At 38.0% G+C, this 18,509-nt stretch overlaps 1 protein-coding gene across 15 annotated transcripts in view; it reads right to left on the minus strand.

Moving 5' to 3' along the window:
* Positions 1 to 1,598: 1,598 nt before the first annotated feature.
* The window catches only part of CEP44 (centrosomal protein 44), a 36,993-nt gene continuing 20,082 nt past the window's right edge, over positions 1,599 to 18,509 (minus strand). For 6 of the 15 annotated variants that reach the window (XM_070480676.1, XM_070480678.1, XM_070480671.1 and 3 more), the window contains 2 exons: positions 7,416 to 7,464; positions 1,599 to 5,573 (listed from right to left, as the gene is read on the minus strand). In XM_070480676.1, coding sequence (XP_070336777.1) covers positions 5,406 to 5,573; positions 7,416 to 7,464 — 217 coding nt within the window. In that variant the 3' untranslated portion in view covers positions 1,599 to 5,405. Of the gene's footprint in view, positions 5,574 to 7,415; positions 7,465 to 7,497; positions 8,145 to 17,727; positions 18,264 to 18,509 lie in introns of those variants that run through there. The other 9 variants (XM_020884836.2, XM_070480677.1, XM_020884846.2 and 6 more) reach the window with 6 other exon arrangements.

Below are 18,509 nucleotides of genomic sequence, written 5' to 3' on the forward strand. Positions count from 1 at the left end.
CTCTCTTAATCTGTCTCTAAAAATCAACAGGTTTTGTTAGAAAAAGAGTCAGGAAAGAAATAAAAAGAGATAGATGGAATCATGATAATAGACCCATGAGATTTTTTTCGGCAGTTAAATCTGATTGTGTACAGAAATGAGGTATAAAGTGAATTTTCTGTCTTCTAGGATTTGTCCAACAGGGATTAAAACTCAGCAATGTGCCTTAGTTCAAGCTTCCACATTTAGTTATTGACCATCTAACCTCTTAGCACGTCTTAAACATGCTTTATACATACGTTTAAACAGACATTGAGTCTAACTACTACAGTGGAAACCATTGTTTTATGTTATGTTGCATTTTATGTGTTAAGAACCCATCTTTTCTTTTACATCATGAATGTATGTACTGTGAAAATACACGTGTATATTCAGAAGGATAATGACATTTCGATAGGTTAACTTTGAAAATATATACTTGAAAGTCACAAGAATGTGGATGCCAAATACAGGGTCAATGGCTTTCCTCTTCTGCTTGCCTTGTGTCTCTAGATCTGGAGCACTTCCAGATTGTCAGATTTGAAAGAAGTCAAACTTTGGAGATTCTGAGGTCAGACGGCAGGGTTTACGTGAGGGACATCCTCCAATATGTGTGTGCACCTCCCTTCCCCACCCTCCAGGGGGTAAGAGCTTCTTTGGAAAAAGAGAGCATCCTGTGGAGGCTTGCTCTTTAGCCAACAGTCCTGAGTGCTATGAGGTCACAATCATAATTTCATACAGAAACGCTGGAAGAAGTCAGTAAGGTTTGGCAATGTGCTGTGGGCATATGAGCTTGTTAGGGAAAACATGTAGTGACTGTGAAGAGTTGATGACAATTCTGGATCCTCTTCTTTGAAGCATCTGTTTTCATTTATATTCAGTTGTTCATCTGCTATTCATTCAGGAAGGATTTTTAGTAGCTGATATATATATAAGCAGTTGAACAGTTGAATCTATATGGAAAGCTAATAATATAGTCAATGAGAAAAGGTTAATGCAGAGTTCACTGTATATGTGTGTGTATCTGTGTGCATATGTATAAATATACTTGGCAATTTTCCCTTTTAATTGTAACATTACTTTTATTTATACTAGAACTAATTATGAATAATAATGTTGTTAGTTTCTGAGGCAAGTGGCCATTCAGGTCTCTGATTCTCAACCTAAAGTTTTTATGTTCTGAAGGTGAGCAGTTCTGTGCCCAGAGAAAATGTGGCTTTTTTATCCTGAAGCATTAGATAAACTCTCTTTTATCTAAGGCACTGTTTTTATGTGAAGGCAAGTAAGATTATTGTATTAGGTAGAATTCAAAATTCATTTTTAAATAAAACTCTTGGACCACTTCAAGTTATACCCTCAGACTCTAGGGTTACACTTGTCATTCACTCATTCATTCTTAAACAGAATACCAAAGGCACAAAACATGGAAAGAAAATAATTGGTAAACCAAACTTCATTAAAATGAAAAGCATTTGTTTGTTTTAAAAAAAAAACACCACTAAGAAAATAAAGGAAAGCCAAAAACAGGAAAAAAAAAATTCCTGACACACGTCAGAGGAAAAACTGGTAACCAGGATATAGAAAGAACACTTACAATTTAATAACAAGAAGATACACAATTCAAAAAGTGCCAAATTGTTTTCCAACTTGGTTGTACAAACCCCCACCCAGACCCTGCAGTGTATGAAAGTCGAGTTACTTATTAACTGTGTGATCTTCCGTCAGTCACCACACCTCACTGACTCAGTGGTACAAGTCCAATGCAAGCTCCCTCCAAGAAGTGAGGTCTTTCCCCCAAACTCTGGAACCTGGCAGGCCTTGTGACTTGCACAACAGAAAGCTCTAGAAATAAGGCTAAGCTAGTTCCCAGCCTGGGCCCCAGGAGGTCTTGAAGCTTCCACTCTGCACTTTTTGGAACTCAAGGGGTTCCATGAACAAACCTGGGTTAACAGGTTAAAGAAGAGCCCTGATGTCTCAGCTAAGGCCTTTCTAGACCAGGAAGCTTCAAACTCACTTGTGATCACAAGTTCATGTCTCTGCCAGATCACCTAGACCAACTTAAGATCAAGAACTGGGCAGTGAAGCCCTGTCCAGTTCACCATCTACAGAATCACATTTGGAGTTGATAGTATAAGCCGATAATTTTGGAGGTGGTTTGTTAATCACATAATTGATAGAGATACCTCACAGTGAGATTGGTGAGCATAAGAATCTACCTAATAGGACTGTTGGGAGATTTTTTTAACTAACTTTTTTATTGGAGTATAGTTGATTTTATAATATTGTGTTGGTTTCTGCGGTACAGCAAAGTGAGTCAGTTATATATACACATATATCCCTATATTCTATTTTTATATTCTAGATTCTATTCCCATATAAGGAACAGAGTTGCAGAGTATTGGCTAGAATGCCCTGTGCTGTACAGTAGGTCCTTATTAGTCATTATTCTTTGGAGTTATATTTTTTTCTTTTTAATTGGAGTATTCTTGGGAAATTTAGATGAGCTCGTACATGTAAACCTCTCTGCCCAGTCAGAGTACTCAACTACCTTAGCCACAATAAGAGCTATTGCTATTATCATAATCTTTATCTTGTGGGGGAAGGAGCTTTTTCAAAAGTCTGGCACTTCATGTGACTAATGTTATAGCCTATGAAACTTCCCACTTTGAGAAAAAATGTCATTATGAGCTATGGTGTAGCCCTTCTATAACACTGGCTGAAAATTACTCTTCCTGACAAGGAAAGTGGAGGCACTTCAGAAGATGGCTGTTTAATGCAAATATGTTGTTGCTTAAGAGAGGAAGAAACTTTATGTCTCTTCTCCCTATTAATCTATCAGCTTATGCACGCACGCTAAGGAGCTCCAGTCATGTCTGACTCTTTGTGACCCTAGGGACTGCAGCCCACCAGGCTCCTCTGTCCATGGGATTTCCCTGGGAAGGATATTCGAATGGGTTGCCATTTCCTTCTCCAGGGGATTTTCCTAACTTAGGGATAGAACCCTGGTCTCCTGCATTGCAGGCAGTCTCCAGCATTGCAGGCAGTCTCCTGCATTGCAGGTGTATTCTTTACTGACTGAGCCACCAGGAAAGCCACAATAGAGGCTGATCAAACACTAATTCTTTTTAAATCTTCCCTTTAATTTTTTTTGCATAATTTTCAAAATTTTTACAAAGTCTTTCTCAGAAGTGCATTAACTGTTATACTAACAAGTGTTAATGTAGTTCCTGTCTTTCCCCGAAAGGACTATAAAAACTGCAAGGCTTTTAGGATTTAAGGCATGGATAGAAATACTCAACCCAGGTGTTTCTAAATCACCTTCCACCATCTCAAACGATGCTGTACTTGAACAGGTCTGGCAAAATGTCTTAGAACGTCGTCTGTGTTTGTATCAAGTTATGTTAAATCCAGAATAAATGCATAAAATAAAGCAAAGCCTGCTGACATATTTATTTTCAGGACACTTCTGTCATATGAACTTTATAATCATATTTGAAAATCCAGCTGTAGAAAGGTATGTGTACTAGATGAATGGCTGTTGGTCATTTGCCAAACCACAAAATTGAACTGCATATAGTAAAGAAAAATTACAAACCAATGTTGGAGCAATTCATCCTTTCAAGTCAAATTCTTCAATTAATCACCTAATTGCTGTCAATATCAATATAATAACCCTTCTAACACCTATTAAAAATAAAAAAGACTACCACACTTTTCTGAAATCTTGCTAAAAGTGATTTCTGGCTTTTAAAAGCCTTGTCTAAAGTGTTTGTATAAATATAAATGTCCTCTGTGTCCAATGTAATCAATTTTCCATTTTCAGTAAATTCCAGAGAACTCTGCCCTCTGCAAGAAGTGTTGGCTGGATATCCTTGTGGACTGGTTTTACTAGCAAAAGTGTTCATTACAGAGGAATGTCTCCATGTGGGATAGACTTCAATTCCAGGAAGGCGACAGGTTCAAGCGTAAGTATTATTTCTCCCCAATTAGGAACAAAATTGTGTTTATTACCCCCAAAATACATTGCTTGAGCCGGAATTTATGGATCTGCATAACTGGAGTAATTTTCTTTTTAGGCTGAGACCCTTTCTGGTGGTAGCCCTATGCTTTGAGCAAACATCTGAACCAGAACTTTAAGTAGTTGTGGTTAATGCATACATCGCCGGAGATCTTTGGCAGTTCAAACGTGCAGCACATAAAATCTCTGCCACTTTGAGACCCAAGACCACTTGGGAAGATATTCTCTGTTTTAAATATGGTCATAAAAATGAAAGTGAATTTTATTTGATGAGAATGATGTGAAAAAAAAATTATACGTTAGGCATTTGAGGAGTCAATAAATGGGCTGAATGGAGCCAAGGCCTATTACATGCGGTCTAAGGCAATGTGTTTACAAGATGTGAGTGATGCAATTAATAGAATGGATCTAGCACTGCCAATGCTGCGGGCTCTCAGGCTAAGCAAATGCTATCCCCATTATATTTCCCTTCTTTCCTTTGCCACTGCTTTCTCCTACTCCACAGAAATGAGTGCCATGGTGCAGCTTAGAATATATTATCAACCCAGGAGGAGCAATCTTAGATACAAGGACTCAATCTGTCTTCTCCCTGTTGCCCTAGCTTCTGTGAACACTACCAACCCTACATGTGTACTCAGTAGCTCAGTCTTGTCCGACTCTTTGTGACCCCATGGACTGTAGCTACCAGGCTCCTCTGTCCATGGGATTTCCCAGGCAAGAATACTGGAGTGGGTTGCCATTTCCTCCTCCAGGGGATCTTCTCAACCCAGGGGTTGAACCTCCATCTCCTGCATTGGCAGGCGGGTTCTTTACCACTGGCCACCTGGGAATCCTTACCAACCCTACAGAACTATCCTATTTGCCCTGCTCAGCTTTTTCCTAGTTTTCACTGTTGAACTACATTTTAATTCCTACCTCTTCAGCCCATGTTTGTCCCTTTTACTACTCTGGTTACACAGTCCTTTACCTTTGTGTGGACTTAATTGAGGATGGGAGGAAAGTAAGGATGGGTGCTTTGTCATATCTGAATATTTTTCTAGTAATCTTGCCCTAATTTTTTATTTTTGTGTGGTAAAGTCAATGAAAATATTTGAGTGAATGAAGCACGTTTTCTATTTGAAGAAAGCATGTATTTCCCTGCCCGTGGGGCCCTCCACTCCATTTACCACGACAGAGGTATAGGTAAGTTATAAACCCACATGAGGAATATGGGTGAGGGGCCATCAGCAGGGGTTTTCACGAGCTGGTGGAAAATGGAAATCAGATGGACAAGGGTCATGCTGCAGGAAGGAAAAGCGGAGGGTGAAGGTCCACCTATTGAGAGACTTGCTACTGAAGAAGGGGCTCTGGGTTTAGCAGAGGAGCTCCCCTAAAACATCCGAGTGCAGCAAGGGAAGGGAGACATGGGGTCCCAGAAATGAAGAGGCAACCCGGGAGAGGGACCCGGGAGAGTCCAGGACGAGTTGGATGGAGGAGGCCTAGAATGCAGCCGGCCAGGGTGGGAACAAGAGGATGGGACACTCCAAGTGGGAAGGTTCTAGGAAACAGAAAACACAACACAAGAGATTAAAATAGTGTATAAACAGATTAGCAGGATGGGTACATAGCACTCAGAGTGCTAGTTCTTCTTATTCCATAATAGGTGGTCTAGAGATAAGGTCAAAAGTAGACCAAATGAGCAAAAACTAACCAGATTATTTACAAATACAGTTAAAACACCAGAGATAGACTTAAAATGGTCAAGATTTTTTCCTCTGGGGAGTGGGGCTTGGGTGAAGAGCTGTAGGGATAAGAAGCCTCAGCAATTGTCTTAATCTATAAAAAAAATAGTAAATACAAGGACATCATAATATAATAGTATAATAATATAGGTATTGATACTAATTAGTAGAGATCTACAAAGTGAATATATTCAATTATGGCAAGTGTATACTTAAAAACTCCTGTAGAAGATATAACTTTTGTAGACATAAAGTCAGAAATAAGACACCAATTACCTTAATCATTGCATATCTTAAAAACTTATCCCAAGGAAATAATATATACCATCAAAAATTTACATGTAGGAAGGCTTATCATGAGCACTTTTTCTATTTAGGAACTTTATAAACCAGTAAAATGCACAATAGAGAAATTATTTAAAAGATTATGGGATCATGTCCAGCACATTGAAGAAGGCCAAATGATTGTTAAACTTTTAGGACAGAATAGTGTGAAACATCCATATTTTGCATCCAGAAACATAATGACATGGAAAATGATCACTAGTCCCATGAAAAAATTAAAATTATATCTGAAATATAATCTCCATTTTTAATAAAAAATGAAGTCACATGAATGTGCACAAGTCACACAAGTCATATGAATGTGCACATAGAACTATAAAAAAAGATAACACCAAAATATTAACAAAGTTTAAGGTGCTCTTTGTACTTTTAAAAATTTTCAAAATGAGAATAAAACGAACGTGGTACTTTGAAAATGTTAAAAACAGAGAGTGCTATATAGTAAAATAAAACCATAAAAGATTGTATTTCTTACATAGTCATTTTAATAAGAAGCATGAAAGTTGAAACTATAATAAGTATTCTTATCTAAAAAATTTGAGTTTGCATATTCTTTTTGACCTCAGGGTAGAGGATGTTATTTGTAACTCATCCAAACTCATCTTTTAAAATTTAACAAGACAGTTCAGTAGTCTATTTTTACTATAAATCTATCTTGAGCAAGAATGTTGATAACCTGAAGGTTAACATATATTCATTAGCATTTTTTTACTAAGTCAGAGAACAACATAATCCAAACAGTCTTATCCTTTCTCTAAACCTAAAAAAAAAAAAAAAAGGCAAAAAGTCATGGACTACCTTTTGAACTTTTCCCTTCAGTTTCTTATAACAGCCTTCATTTTCCCATGAGTACAGTACATTCTTAAAGCTATAAAGTGTGAGAACATTATCCTGGAAGCAAAATGTTATTGTTAAACTACCAGATATATTTTAACACTGACTACTTTATAACTTTGAAGATACACTGAAAACAATTTAAAAACACATGTCTCCTTTAACTTTAGCTTTTACAACTTAAAATAAACTAAAACTGGACTAAGAGGGGAAGAGGTAGCGACTTATCTGAACATTCTTATGACCAGCTCTTTTTAAAATTTAATTTTTTGTGTGTTTGAGCAAAGTGCTTTCCTGTGTATTTTCCTACTCCTCCTGATTCACTTTCCTGATAAAATGGGAAAGTATAGTTGTCACAGGGTTTCCCCAGTGACTCAGTGGTAAAGAATCTGCCTGAAATCGAGGAGACACAGATTCAATCCCTGGATCGGGAAGATTCCCCTGGAGAAGAAAATGGCAACCCACTCCAGTATTCTTGCCTGGGAAATCCTATGGACAGAGGAGCCAGGCAGGTTACAGTTCACGGGGCTGCAAAAGAGACATGGTTTAGTGACTAAACAACAACATATTTGTAATAATTCTTTACATCCTAATCTTAAACATTAAAGGCTCACTATAAATTTTTCTACATCAACTTCAGATTTTAGAAGCCATCTTAATTTTGTTATTGTTGTTAAATGATGGTTTGGACCTGAAAAGTTAAGAACAACTGATACCTTCTATGTTGAAGCTAATTTGCTTGAGTTGTATACTTATATCTTTAACATGTGTCTAAGTATTAGGGTTAAGAAATCATATATATCAAATAGTTCTTGTCATGAGAAAATAATTAAAGAAATAAGGTTGATTTTTCCCAAAAGTTACACATAATTTTCTGGATACATCATTATACCCATAAGGTCTCTTAATAATAGCAGTGTACTGTTTCATGGCAGTGAAAATCCACAAGGAGACCTGTCTTTGCAAGAAGCTTCCTTCAGCATCTTAAATGCTGTGACCACATACCTTCCTCTGTGGGTTCCACATGGCGGCTTTTCACTCAGGCACAAACAAGTATATCAACTCCAGAGCTACACCCTCACGTCACACTGTACAGAGTTAAGGGTCTTTTCTGGTGGTTATGGAGGCAAGGGAAGGAAACTCATCTTCCCCAGAAGACCAAGCTCTTTGCCTACATTTGGGTGGGCTGCTCATCTGTCAATCAGCATCTGGGAATCAGTAGAATGAGTTATAAGGCAAGTGGGCTTATACCTGAAGTCATTTTGCTTGAGGCTTATAGTTGTCTTAGGGGTTCCCTGGTGGTTCTGTGGTAAAGAATACCTTGTTAGTGCAGGAGACACAAGAGATGCAGGTCAGGAATATTCCCTGGAGGAGGCAATGGCAACCCACTACAGTATTCTTGCTTGGAAGACCCCATGGATAGAGGAGCCTGGCGAGTTACAGTCCATGGGGTCGCAAGAGTCAAACATGACTTTGTGAGTAAACAACAGCAACGTGGCTCAGAAAGGGAAAGGATTGTTACCCACCAGGAAATTTGGATAAATCCCCCAAAGAAAGCTAAGCATGAGAGCAGGCAGCTAATGTGTCTACGATCCCCATCAACATTAAGTAGATTATTCCACATTAATAATTACACTTCTTCACTTTTCAGAGTAAACAAACAAAATGAAAAGACAACAAACAACAACAAAAACCTCAACCAATTCTATGGTCTTTAATTCCAAAATCAAAATGAACAATGTCATCTGTTTTTGACTTGAAGATAGGCCCCAGTTGATGAATCCGTGGGAGAACAGAGGAAACAGGGCCAGTCCGAGAAGGAAGCAGGGCCAGTCTGAGGACATAGCAGAGACCATCTTTAAGCAATCCTAAGAAAAAGGGCTGTAGTTGAGTCTTTTAGGAGAACTTTGTAACACTACTGCCAGAAAACTGATTGCTATTATGAAGCAACTAAATCATTGTTTGAGGTGGACATTATATTAAATTGATATCAACCAGTATAAAGGAGCCCAGCCAACAAATCCAAATATTTATCTGAAATTATCTGTTGGATGTTATTTATCCTGTTGGACCCATTTGGAGATAGGGCTCTTTGAAGTGACTCCATGAGACTGCTGTCAGTGCTCTTGGGTGACTATAACCCATCCAAGGCAGAAACACCCTTTCTTCCTTATCCAGTCAGTATTTCTCTTTTCTGTCCCTTCATCTCCAATGCTCTTTACCTTCAGCCTCATTTCTCTCCTGGACACTTTAAGCATTCTCTAACTAGTCCCCCAGCCTCCAGCTTTGTCCTCTTCTTGTTCCCCCTCCAACACCACCAGGGCCATCTTCCTAAAACAATATTCTACTCCTCATGGCTTCCCATTGTTTCACAAGGTAAAGCTCCTTAGGATAACATACAAGATTCTACCTCTTCAGCCTCAGTTGTCACCAGTGGTGACTATTTTCATTGGCAATTTGATAAAATGCTACTATAAATACTATGAATATCCTTATAAATTCTGTCAATACTTACGAGGGAATGTATCTAAGGTGTATGCTGTGCTGTGGCATTGCTACTTCTTAGGACATGCACATCTTACAAGCTTTTTGCCAAACTATCTGCAAAGTCATTGTACTGACTACACTCCAATCAGAGTTATTTAAGACTTTGTTGACCATCTTAATAAAACTTAGTAATTTTGCACAATTGACTTTAAAATTGCACAATTTTGCACATTGTATTTTTTTTTTTTTTGTATATTGCTCATTCAGGATGTCTTTTCTCAGTAACTCATCTTTTGTATTCTATTGGAGTATTTATTTAGGGATGTTCTTTTTACATGCTGAATACTAACTTGTTGGTTATTCCTACTGAAAAAAAATTCTGCTTTGTCATCTCACATCTTCTTTTGATAGATTGAAATATTTTTAAGTGATTCTCAAATTTTTATTTCAGTGGTAAAATCACATGGTAATAAGTCAATAAGAATAAAATTGACAAACGGAGAGGAAGGCATCAGCTGGAAGTCATGGGGGACGAGTGCTCAGAGTTCCTGGGGCTCCACTCAGGGTTTCTGTGCTTCCTACCAAAGTCCTCCAGGAACTTCTGGAACCTCCATGAGTTCCACAGTGCCCAGTTAGAGAACCAGTACCCTAGGGCAAACTTCTCTTCACAGGAGAAGAAACCAAGCTGAGAGGTTGAGCTATTTGCCCTAAGGGCCCTGGTGGTGGCTTCCTCCACCACCGCTATCAGGAAGGAAATGATGGGGAAATATGCCTGCATAGTGGCCTTGGTCTCAGAGGATGGCCCTCCTTCTCCAGCATGGTCACTCCTGTAGTTTGGCTCCCAGGTGTGTGCAAACTGAGGGCTTCAGCCAGTGCTGCTCCAGAGTGACTTGCACCCATGGCATCTGTGTGGCCAGCTCACCTCTGCAATCTCAATCGGCTCCACTGTGGACATTTTATGTGACATCAAAGAAGAAATGTGAGTGCTAGAACCACTGTCTTCGCACACTCTGTTGGGGAAGATCAGGACTCACAGACTGGGTGAGGTGGAGAAGGAGAAAGTAGAAAATACAGATGTGCAATGATCTGGCCATTCTCCATGACCCGCAGTTAGGTCTCTTGCCATTGAGATGGAAGGGGGCGCTCCAGGTTGCAGGTGCATCTCCAGTTGGTACGAAGCAGCTGAACAAGCCCTCTGGAGATGGAGCCTGGGCTTGACAGTCAAGTCAGAGCCACCAGCACTAACTCATGCCTCTTTGAACTCATCCTGTGTTTTGTCCATATGAACATCTATATCACCTTGAGAGGCACAAAGGGTGTTGGTTTCGGAGCTGTTAAAGCCCTTTAACATTGACAGCATTTCCACAGACAGGTCCAGACAGTTGCCCCTCAGTATACACACCTGGGCTTTGTGGGCAGACATCCTGTGGGATGGCAGGGGGTGGAGATGGGATAGCGGGGCAGTCATGAGCCCCAACCACCTCTCCTGCGTGCACACTATGGCTGCCCACACTGGCCTGAGTCCCAGTGCCCGATTCCCATTCCCTTCCAGATTGGAATGCCTGCAGAGCTGCTTCCTCCTTCTCAGTGAGATTTCTGGGCTCTGCCATGTCTATGGTTCCCTTTACCCATCACATCGTTTCCTGTTTTGGCTAGTTTAAGCCAAGCCATTTGTGCAGGTGTAGGATGCTGGGGGTGCTCAGCAAGTACCTTCCAGCTGACACATTTGCAGGGAGGGCTACCTTCAGCATGAACCACCAACCCTCCAAGAAGCCACCATCTTTCTAGTCAGTAATTCAACTCCCATATGTCAAGTTTATATTTTCTTTTATGACCTGTGCAATTTGAGTTAAGAACTATTTCCACAAAGATCATCTTTTCCAGTGCTTCCTTAACATTCATATGCATATTTTTAAATGCAGATTAGTTCACAAGTGATGCTGGTGCTGCTGCTCATAGACCTCACTTTCATTTCTATTTCCATATTTATGTCCTTAATCTACCTTTAAATGATTGAATGGTATAAAATGAGGCTCTAATTTAATCTCCTCCACCCCTTGACAGCCAGGCCTTCCTAAAACTACTCACTGAATGTGTAACACATGCTCAGTCATGTATGACTCTGCAACCCCATGGACTGTAGCCTTCCAGGCTTCTCTGTGCATGGGACTCTCCAAGCAAGAATACTGGAGTGGGTTGCCATTTCCTTCTCCAGAGGATCTTCCCAACCAAGAGATCGAACCCGTCTCCTGCATCAGCAGGCAGATTATTTACCACTGAGCCACCAAGGAAGCCTGTATTCACTGAATAGTCCATCCTTTGCCCACTAGTCAGTAATGCAGTTTGTCATAATCTTTATTCTACGTAGAGTCTGGTAGGAAGCTCTGTACTCTGCTCATTGCAATAGCCTATTTTTCTGCCTTGCAATACCATAACTGCTTAGCAATCATAGTTACTGTTATAATTACAATAGTTTTGTAATAATTTCAAATACCTTATAGGAAACCTCATTAAAAAATAAATAAATGTTTAAAGCCAAAATAATGACAATGTTTTGTGGAATTAAAACATGTAGAAGTAAAATGCAAAACAAAAAAGGCTTGAGGGGTGAATGGACATGTAGTTATAATGTTCATATATTATACTTGAAGTGGTATAATATTACTTGAAGGTAGCCTGTGGTAAGTTAAAGATGTATACTGCAAACCTGTAGCAACTACACACATTTTATAAATATAAAATATAATTAATAAGTCAAGAGATAAAATGGAAATATTAAAAAATACTCAATTAATGCAAAATAATGCATAAAAAGAGATTAAGAACTAAAAACAAATGGGAAAAAAGAAAACAAATAAGGTGGTAGATTTAAACCTAACCATGTCCATAATCAAGTTAAATGTAAATGATCTAACCACTCCAGAGATTTATAGATTGCATGAAAGAGCAAGGACAACATATATATTCTCTTCAGGAAACCCACCAAATACAGATGCAGATACATTAAAAGTAAAAAGATGGGGAGTAATACCATAATAATACTTTCTAAAATAAAATTGGAGTGGATATATTAAATCAGACAAAGTAGATTTTCAGATGAGAGAATACTACTCAAGATAAAGAGGGCCATTTCATAGCAATAAAAGAATAAATTTATCATGAGGAAATAACAATCCAAAGTGTTTATGAATCTATGTAACAACAGATTCAAAATACAGGACAGAACTGAAAGAAATGAGAATTTTTTGCAGCCTTCAACTACAGTTATAATTGGAGATTTCAACATTTCTGTTTCAACAACTAATAAACTGATCAACTGGATGTCATTAAAATTTAAAACTTCTGCTCTTTAAAAGTACCTAGTTAAGGGAAATGAATTTGAGAAGTCAGAGAGTAGGAGAAAAATCTTTGCAAAACAGGTATTCAACAAGGGACTCTTACAACTCAGTAGGAAGACAAACCACCCAATATAAAAAAATAGGGAAAAGAGTTGAAGAAACTTTCACGAAAGAATATACACAGAGAGCAAATAAAGACATGATACTCAACATCTCACAGAAATGCACGCTAAAACCACCATGAGAGGGACTTCCCTGGTGGCTTAGTGCTAGAGAATCTGCCTGCCAATTCAAGAGACAGGTTCAATCCCTGATCTGGGAAGATCCCACATGCCATGGAGCAACCAAGCCCGTGCGCCACAGCTATTGAGCCTGTGCTCTAGAGCCTGGGAGCCGCAGCTACTAAGCTCACTTGCCCTATAGCCCATGCTCCGCAACAAGATAAACCACCACAATGAGAAGCCTGCGCACCGCAACTAGAGAGTAGCTCTCACTCACCACAACTAGAGAAAAGCCGGAACGGCAATGAAAGTCCAATACAGCCAAAACCAAATAAGTAAATAAAACTGTTAAAAAAAAAAAAAACACCATGAGGTACCACACTGTCACCTCCTGTTTACTAATCACTGGTGAGGAAGAGCATCCTACCTTAGGGTGATGGAGATGCCTGCTCTCAGGACAGGTGAGATCTCTCAACAGTTTCTAAGTTAAGTGTGCTCACCACCTGTGGGAGAAGAATGTTGCAGGCCAAGTGGGGCCATGTGAGGGTTGCACTTTGAAAAGTGACCAGCTGGGGTCACACACCCACCAAGAGACTGACAAAACCAAGTGTTGGTGAGGATGTAGAGCAAGTGGAACTCTCAGACTGCTGGCGGGAAAAGTAACAGGGCACAGCCACTTTGGAAAACAGTGTAGCAGTTTCTCATAAAAGTTAAACATAACCTATCACATGACCCAGCCATTCCATTGCTAGGTATTTACCCAAGAGAAGCAAAAGTGTATTTTTAAATAGACTTGCATCCTAATGTCCACAGCAGCTTTCTTCGTAACATTCCCAAACCAGAAATAACCCAATGTCCATCAACTGATAAGTCATCTAGAAACTGTGGTATTTCCACACAGTGAAATATGGCTCAATGATATACGGGAAAGAACTAATACAACGTGAGTGAACCACAAAAGGAAAATACTGTATGATTACATTTATGTGAAATTTTAGAAATGGCAACATTAAAATGCCTGAATGCAAACCAGTGGTTGTCAAGAAAAGGGTGGAGGTGGAGGACTGGGTACAGAGGGGCATGTTCTAGATCTTGATTAGAGAGGTAATTACATGAACGTAAAAACTCACTGAATTCTGTTAACTGGTGAATTAATTTAAAACATTTGTATGTAATTAAATTTTTTAAACTTATTTTTGGCTGTGCTGGGTCTTCTTTGCTGTGCACAGGCTTTCTCTAGTTTCAATGCATGGGCTTTTCATTGTGGCAGCTTCTCTTATTGCAGAGCATGGACTCCAGAGCATGAGCTTCAGTAGTTGTGGTACTCCGACTTAGCTGCCCTGAACTTCTGGACCAGGAATGGAACTCTTGTCCCCTGCATTGGCAGCTGGATTCTCAACCACTGGACCATCAAGGAAGTTTTATTATATGTAAATTATTCCACAATCAGGCTGATGAGAAAACAAGGAAAAACCCTGAAGGCCTTAGGGTCCTACTGTCAACAAACTACCCCAAGTCAGCTGCAAGCCCTCTGGATTTTTGCTTCCTCTTCTTTAGGTCCTTAAGAATTTCTTTCGATTTCTTGTGATAAATATTTAGTGCATTTCCTCCAGAATGTCTGATGGTTTCTTGCAGGAGTTTAAAAAATTCTTTTAATATCTTGTCTGTCATGTTGCTGCAAGCAGAAATCTCACTTTTTTTTTTTTTTGGTAAAAATTCTCCGGCTTCTAGTGCTTTAAATTAGACCTAGATAGTTTTGTGCAAGCTTTTAAAAATATGGTAGTTTCTAAAAATTGCTCACCTTTTTTATTGGGAGAAACTTACTGCAATAAGGCTCAGAAATATTAATGCTTTAAGTATGGGAAATTATGTTAAAAATTATCAACTTATAAATTCATGCTACATATTATTTTTCACACTTAAATACATTACCAGATAGAGCAATATGACATAACATCTAAATGACTGATGTTAAATTGAAATTAAGATGTCAGATTCAGAAATCAGTAATTATGATGTCCTCCTTTATCTTAATACCCATCCATAATATATAATTCAAATAATTTATGCATTTGGGAAACTTACTGAATAAATGCTTTTTGGGGGGCTCTACTGGGTCTTTGTTGCTGCCGTGGGCTTTTCTCTAGTTGAGGTAAGCAGGCAGGGGCTACTCTCTAGTTGTGGCATGACAGCTTCTCACTGTAGTGGCTTACTGCAGAGGAGAGGCTCTAGGGGCTCAGACTTCAGTAGTTAAGGCATGTGATTTCAGTAGCTGTGGCTGCCAGGCTCTAGAGAACAGGCTCAGCAGCTGTGGTGTACAGGCTTTATTTGCTCCACAGCACGCGGGATCTTCCCAGATCAGGGATCGAAGCCATGTCTCCTGCAATGGCAGGTGGATTCTTTACCAGAGCCATCAGGGAAACCCAAGTGCTCTATTCTTAATTTTAAAATGTTGAGTTGAATATTTCATATTAAAATTTTTTAAAATCAAATATTTTTTGTGATTTGTGAACTTCAGAGACAAATAAGACATACATACTGTACAGTCCCATTCCTACAAGTATTAGATATAAAAACCATAATCAAATGAGTATGGATTTTGAAAAGATCCCCTCCCACCCCAATAAATCTGCATGTTCTCTGTATCACTACTGCTGCCTTTTATCACTCTTTAAGTGAGTAGGGTAAGAAACCTGACATTTACACTAGATGAACTTGGGAATTGTTAAAAAGTAAAAATTAAACCTATAATGTTATTGGATCTCAAAAAGTGTTGTAGTTTGTAAAACTGACAAGGTTCATTTACACTTTAATGCCTCCCCAAGTGCCTGTCAACGATGTAAAGCTGGAGGAATGAGTAGCATGAAATGCAGCCTCCAAAGTCTTGAAGTTTTATTTTTCAGGGAATGTATTACATGTTAAAATATGACATTACAAAGTGTTAGAGTGAGACAAACAAACAAATGTAGAGCCATTTTTTCCAACTTAATAGTCCTGAGTTATGCCTACAATTTTCATAGAATTGCCATTACTTCTTATTTCACCTTATGAATTCTCAGTGTTTCTATCTGATCTCTATCTAGATGTATTCAGAGCACAGTATAGGTAGGGCCACACCAGCTGCTGATGCCTTTGTGGGCAGTATAATAAATACCTTTCATCCCACTTAGGGGAGAATTAAGGGGATGGAGTTCGTGAAAATTCTAGTTAACTGCGGGTTTAATTATGTAGTTCCAAATAATCTCACCAGGAGTTCCCTTCCTTACTTTCTTAAGAACTTCAAATGACTGGTTTATGGTTCAAGCTACTCACCAAATTACCTAAGAGGAAAAAGTTTTCTACTACTTCCAGGAGAGTTAGAAGAAGAATAAATAATTGCTCTCTCTTCAGTAACTTCAATGAAGTCAAATTTGCTTTCTTTTCCCCAAAAAATTACATCATCAAAGTAGTAAGATTCTTTGTAAGTATAAACACATGGTGTTCTTATGGGTTGTTTTCATTAATTCCTGTGTAAGCTTGTTAGATAAAAGTATGAAAAAATTTGGATTCCAAATTCCACTAGATAATATGACATCTTTTATTATATTTTCAGTAGAAATTTATATTTAGCACACATAATGTATATCAGGAAATTTAAAATGTTTAAATTCTTTTCATTGGTATTCAGGGCTTTCCTGGTGGCTCAGTGGTAAAGAATATGCCTGCTAATGCAGGAGGTGCGTGTTCTATCCCTGGGTCAGGAATATCCCCTAGAGAAGGAAATGGCAACCCACTATAATATTCTTGCCTGGGAATTCCATGGACAGAGGAGCCTGGCGAACTACAGTCCATGAGGTCGCAGAGTGGACACAACTTAAAAGACTAAACAACAACAACTGGTATATATGTATACTACATAAAGGAGAGGGGGGAAAAAAAAAGACCATGAGAAAAGAAGATAGCTTCTCTTTTGTGCAAAAAAGAAGATTCCAAAACATTTCTTTTTAAAACTGGAATTCGATTTTTCAAAGGGAAAATAAGATCCTATGTTTCACAGGAAACCACATATCTTAATAAAAGGTAAAATACCAGCATATAAACCACAAGGTGGTGCTACAATTCCATGCCTACAGATACTAAATTTTTAGAAGTTTCATTGATAAAGTGGTTTTTCATAATCTCTTGGCTTATAACTTTGTGCAATTGAAAAAATAAAGCTAAATGGATTCATTAATTCTAGAAATATTTACTGAAACTACTAAACTCAAAGTTGTATGCTAACTCAAAAGTTCATAATTTAAAAGTATGATGACTACACATGTTCCTGTATTAGAATAATAAAAGTATTTTTAGGTTACTTATACTTAGAATTTTAAATTACTATTAATGTTTCACATGTGGCAAATATTGACTTACATTATACAAATATATGAGTAAATAAAATCATTCATCTAGTTATTTAAAATGAATTCCACTTTTCTCTAATTTAAGTTCATCTAAGATTTTTTTCTCTCTCAAAAAGAACATAACTTCCCATCATTTAAAAAAACAAACAAACAAAAATACTCACTGTGTATCTTGTAATACAGAATGGCCACCATCTGAGTCTGAGCTGCTAGTCTTAAAATGTGTTACAGAATAGAGTACTAAAACACCCAACACATTTTCACAACTGTCCAACTTGCTTCCAAACACAAAAGGAGAATCATGCCATGACTTCCTCAACATTAATTGAAAATGTGTTGCTGCCTTTTGACTGCGCATGAAACAGTTGTATTTTTGTTTTATTTAAATTTCAATGAGTATTTTCAACTTTTCATTACAACATATTCGTCAGTACAGATGGCAAGATGGTATATATGAGAGCCTCCTGGGGATGACATGCAAGTCCCAGGCGAAGCGTTTCCAACAGGATATAAACCATGGTCCTCAAGCCTGTACTTTAAAAAACATATTATTTAGCACACTGCCAACAAATGTTGACACAAAAATACAGTGCTGGAATGACTTCACACTTTAAAAGAAGTGTACTGGCACCTTAGCTGTCATAAGAATAGCAAAACAGTAAAGCAGTATAATCAAAGCGCAAAAATATTTAAGTATTTATTCAATATGGAACCAAAAAGTGAATATACCAAATGGAATTCAAACTCTAATAAGAACATTCCAGTGTATTAAAATTGCATAGAGAACTCTTTAAAATATACAACATGTACAGTAGCCAAAGTCCTAGAGAAGTTCATGCAGACAATTCTATAATTAGTGTTTTTGACATTTCAGTAACTCTGCAGTTTCTTCAAACCTGAAATATAATAAATAAATAATATATTAAGTAAATAACTAATCCATAGTAAGGTGTAGGATTTAGGTTACTGAAATTATGCTTTTGAGCCTTAAATAAACTTCAGTGCCTATTTATAGGTACAAGTACTGTTAATAAGTATACTGTGGCCAGAAGGGAAGGTAAAACAACTAGAGTCAATTTAAGTCTTTAAATCGTGGAACATAAGTTATTTCAGCACATTTCAAATTAAAAAAAAAAAATTAT

Source organism: Odocoileus virginianus, chromosome 18 (genome assembly GCF_023699985.2).
Source record: "Odocoileus virginianus isolate 20LAN1187 ecotype Illinois chromosome 18, Ovbor_1.2, whole genome shotgun sequence".
Classification (NCBI taxonomy): Eukaryota; Metazoa; Chordata; class Mammalia; order Artiodactyla; family Cervidae; genus Odocoileus; species Odocoileus virginianus.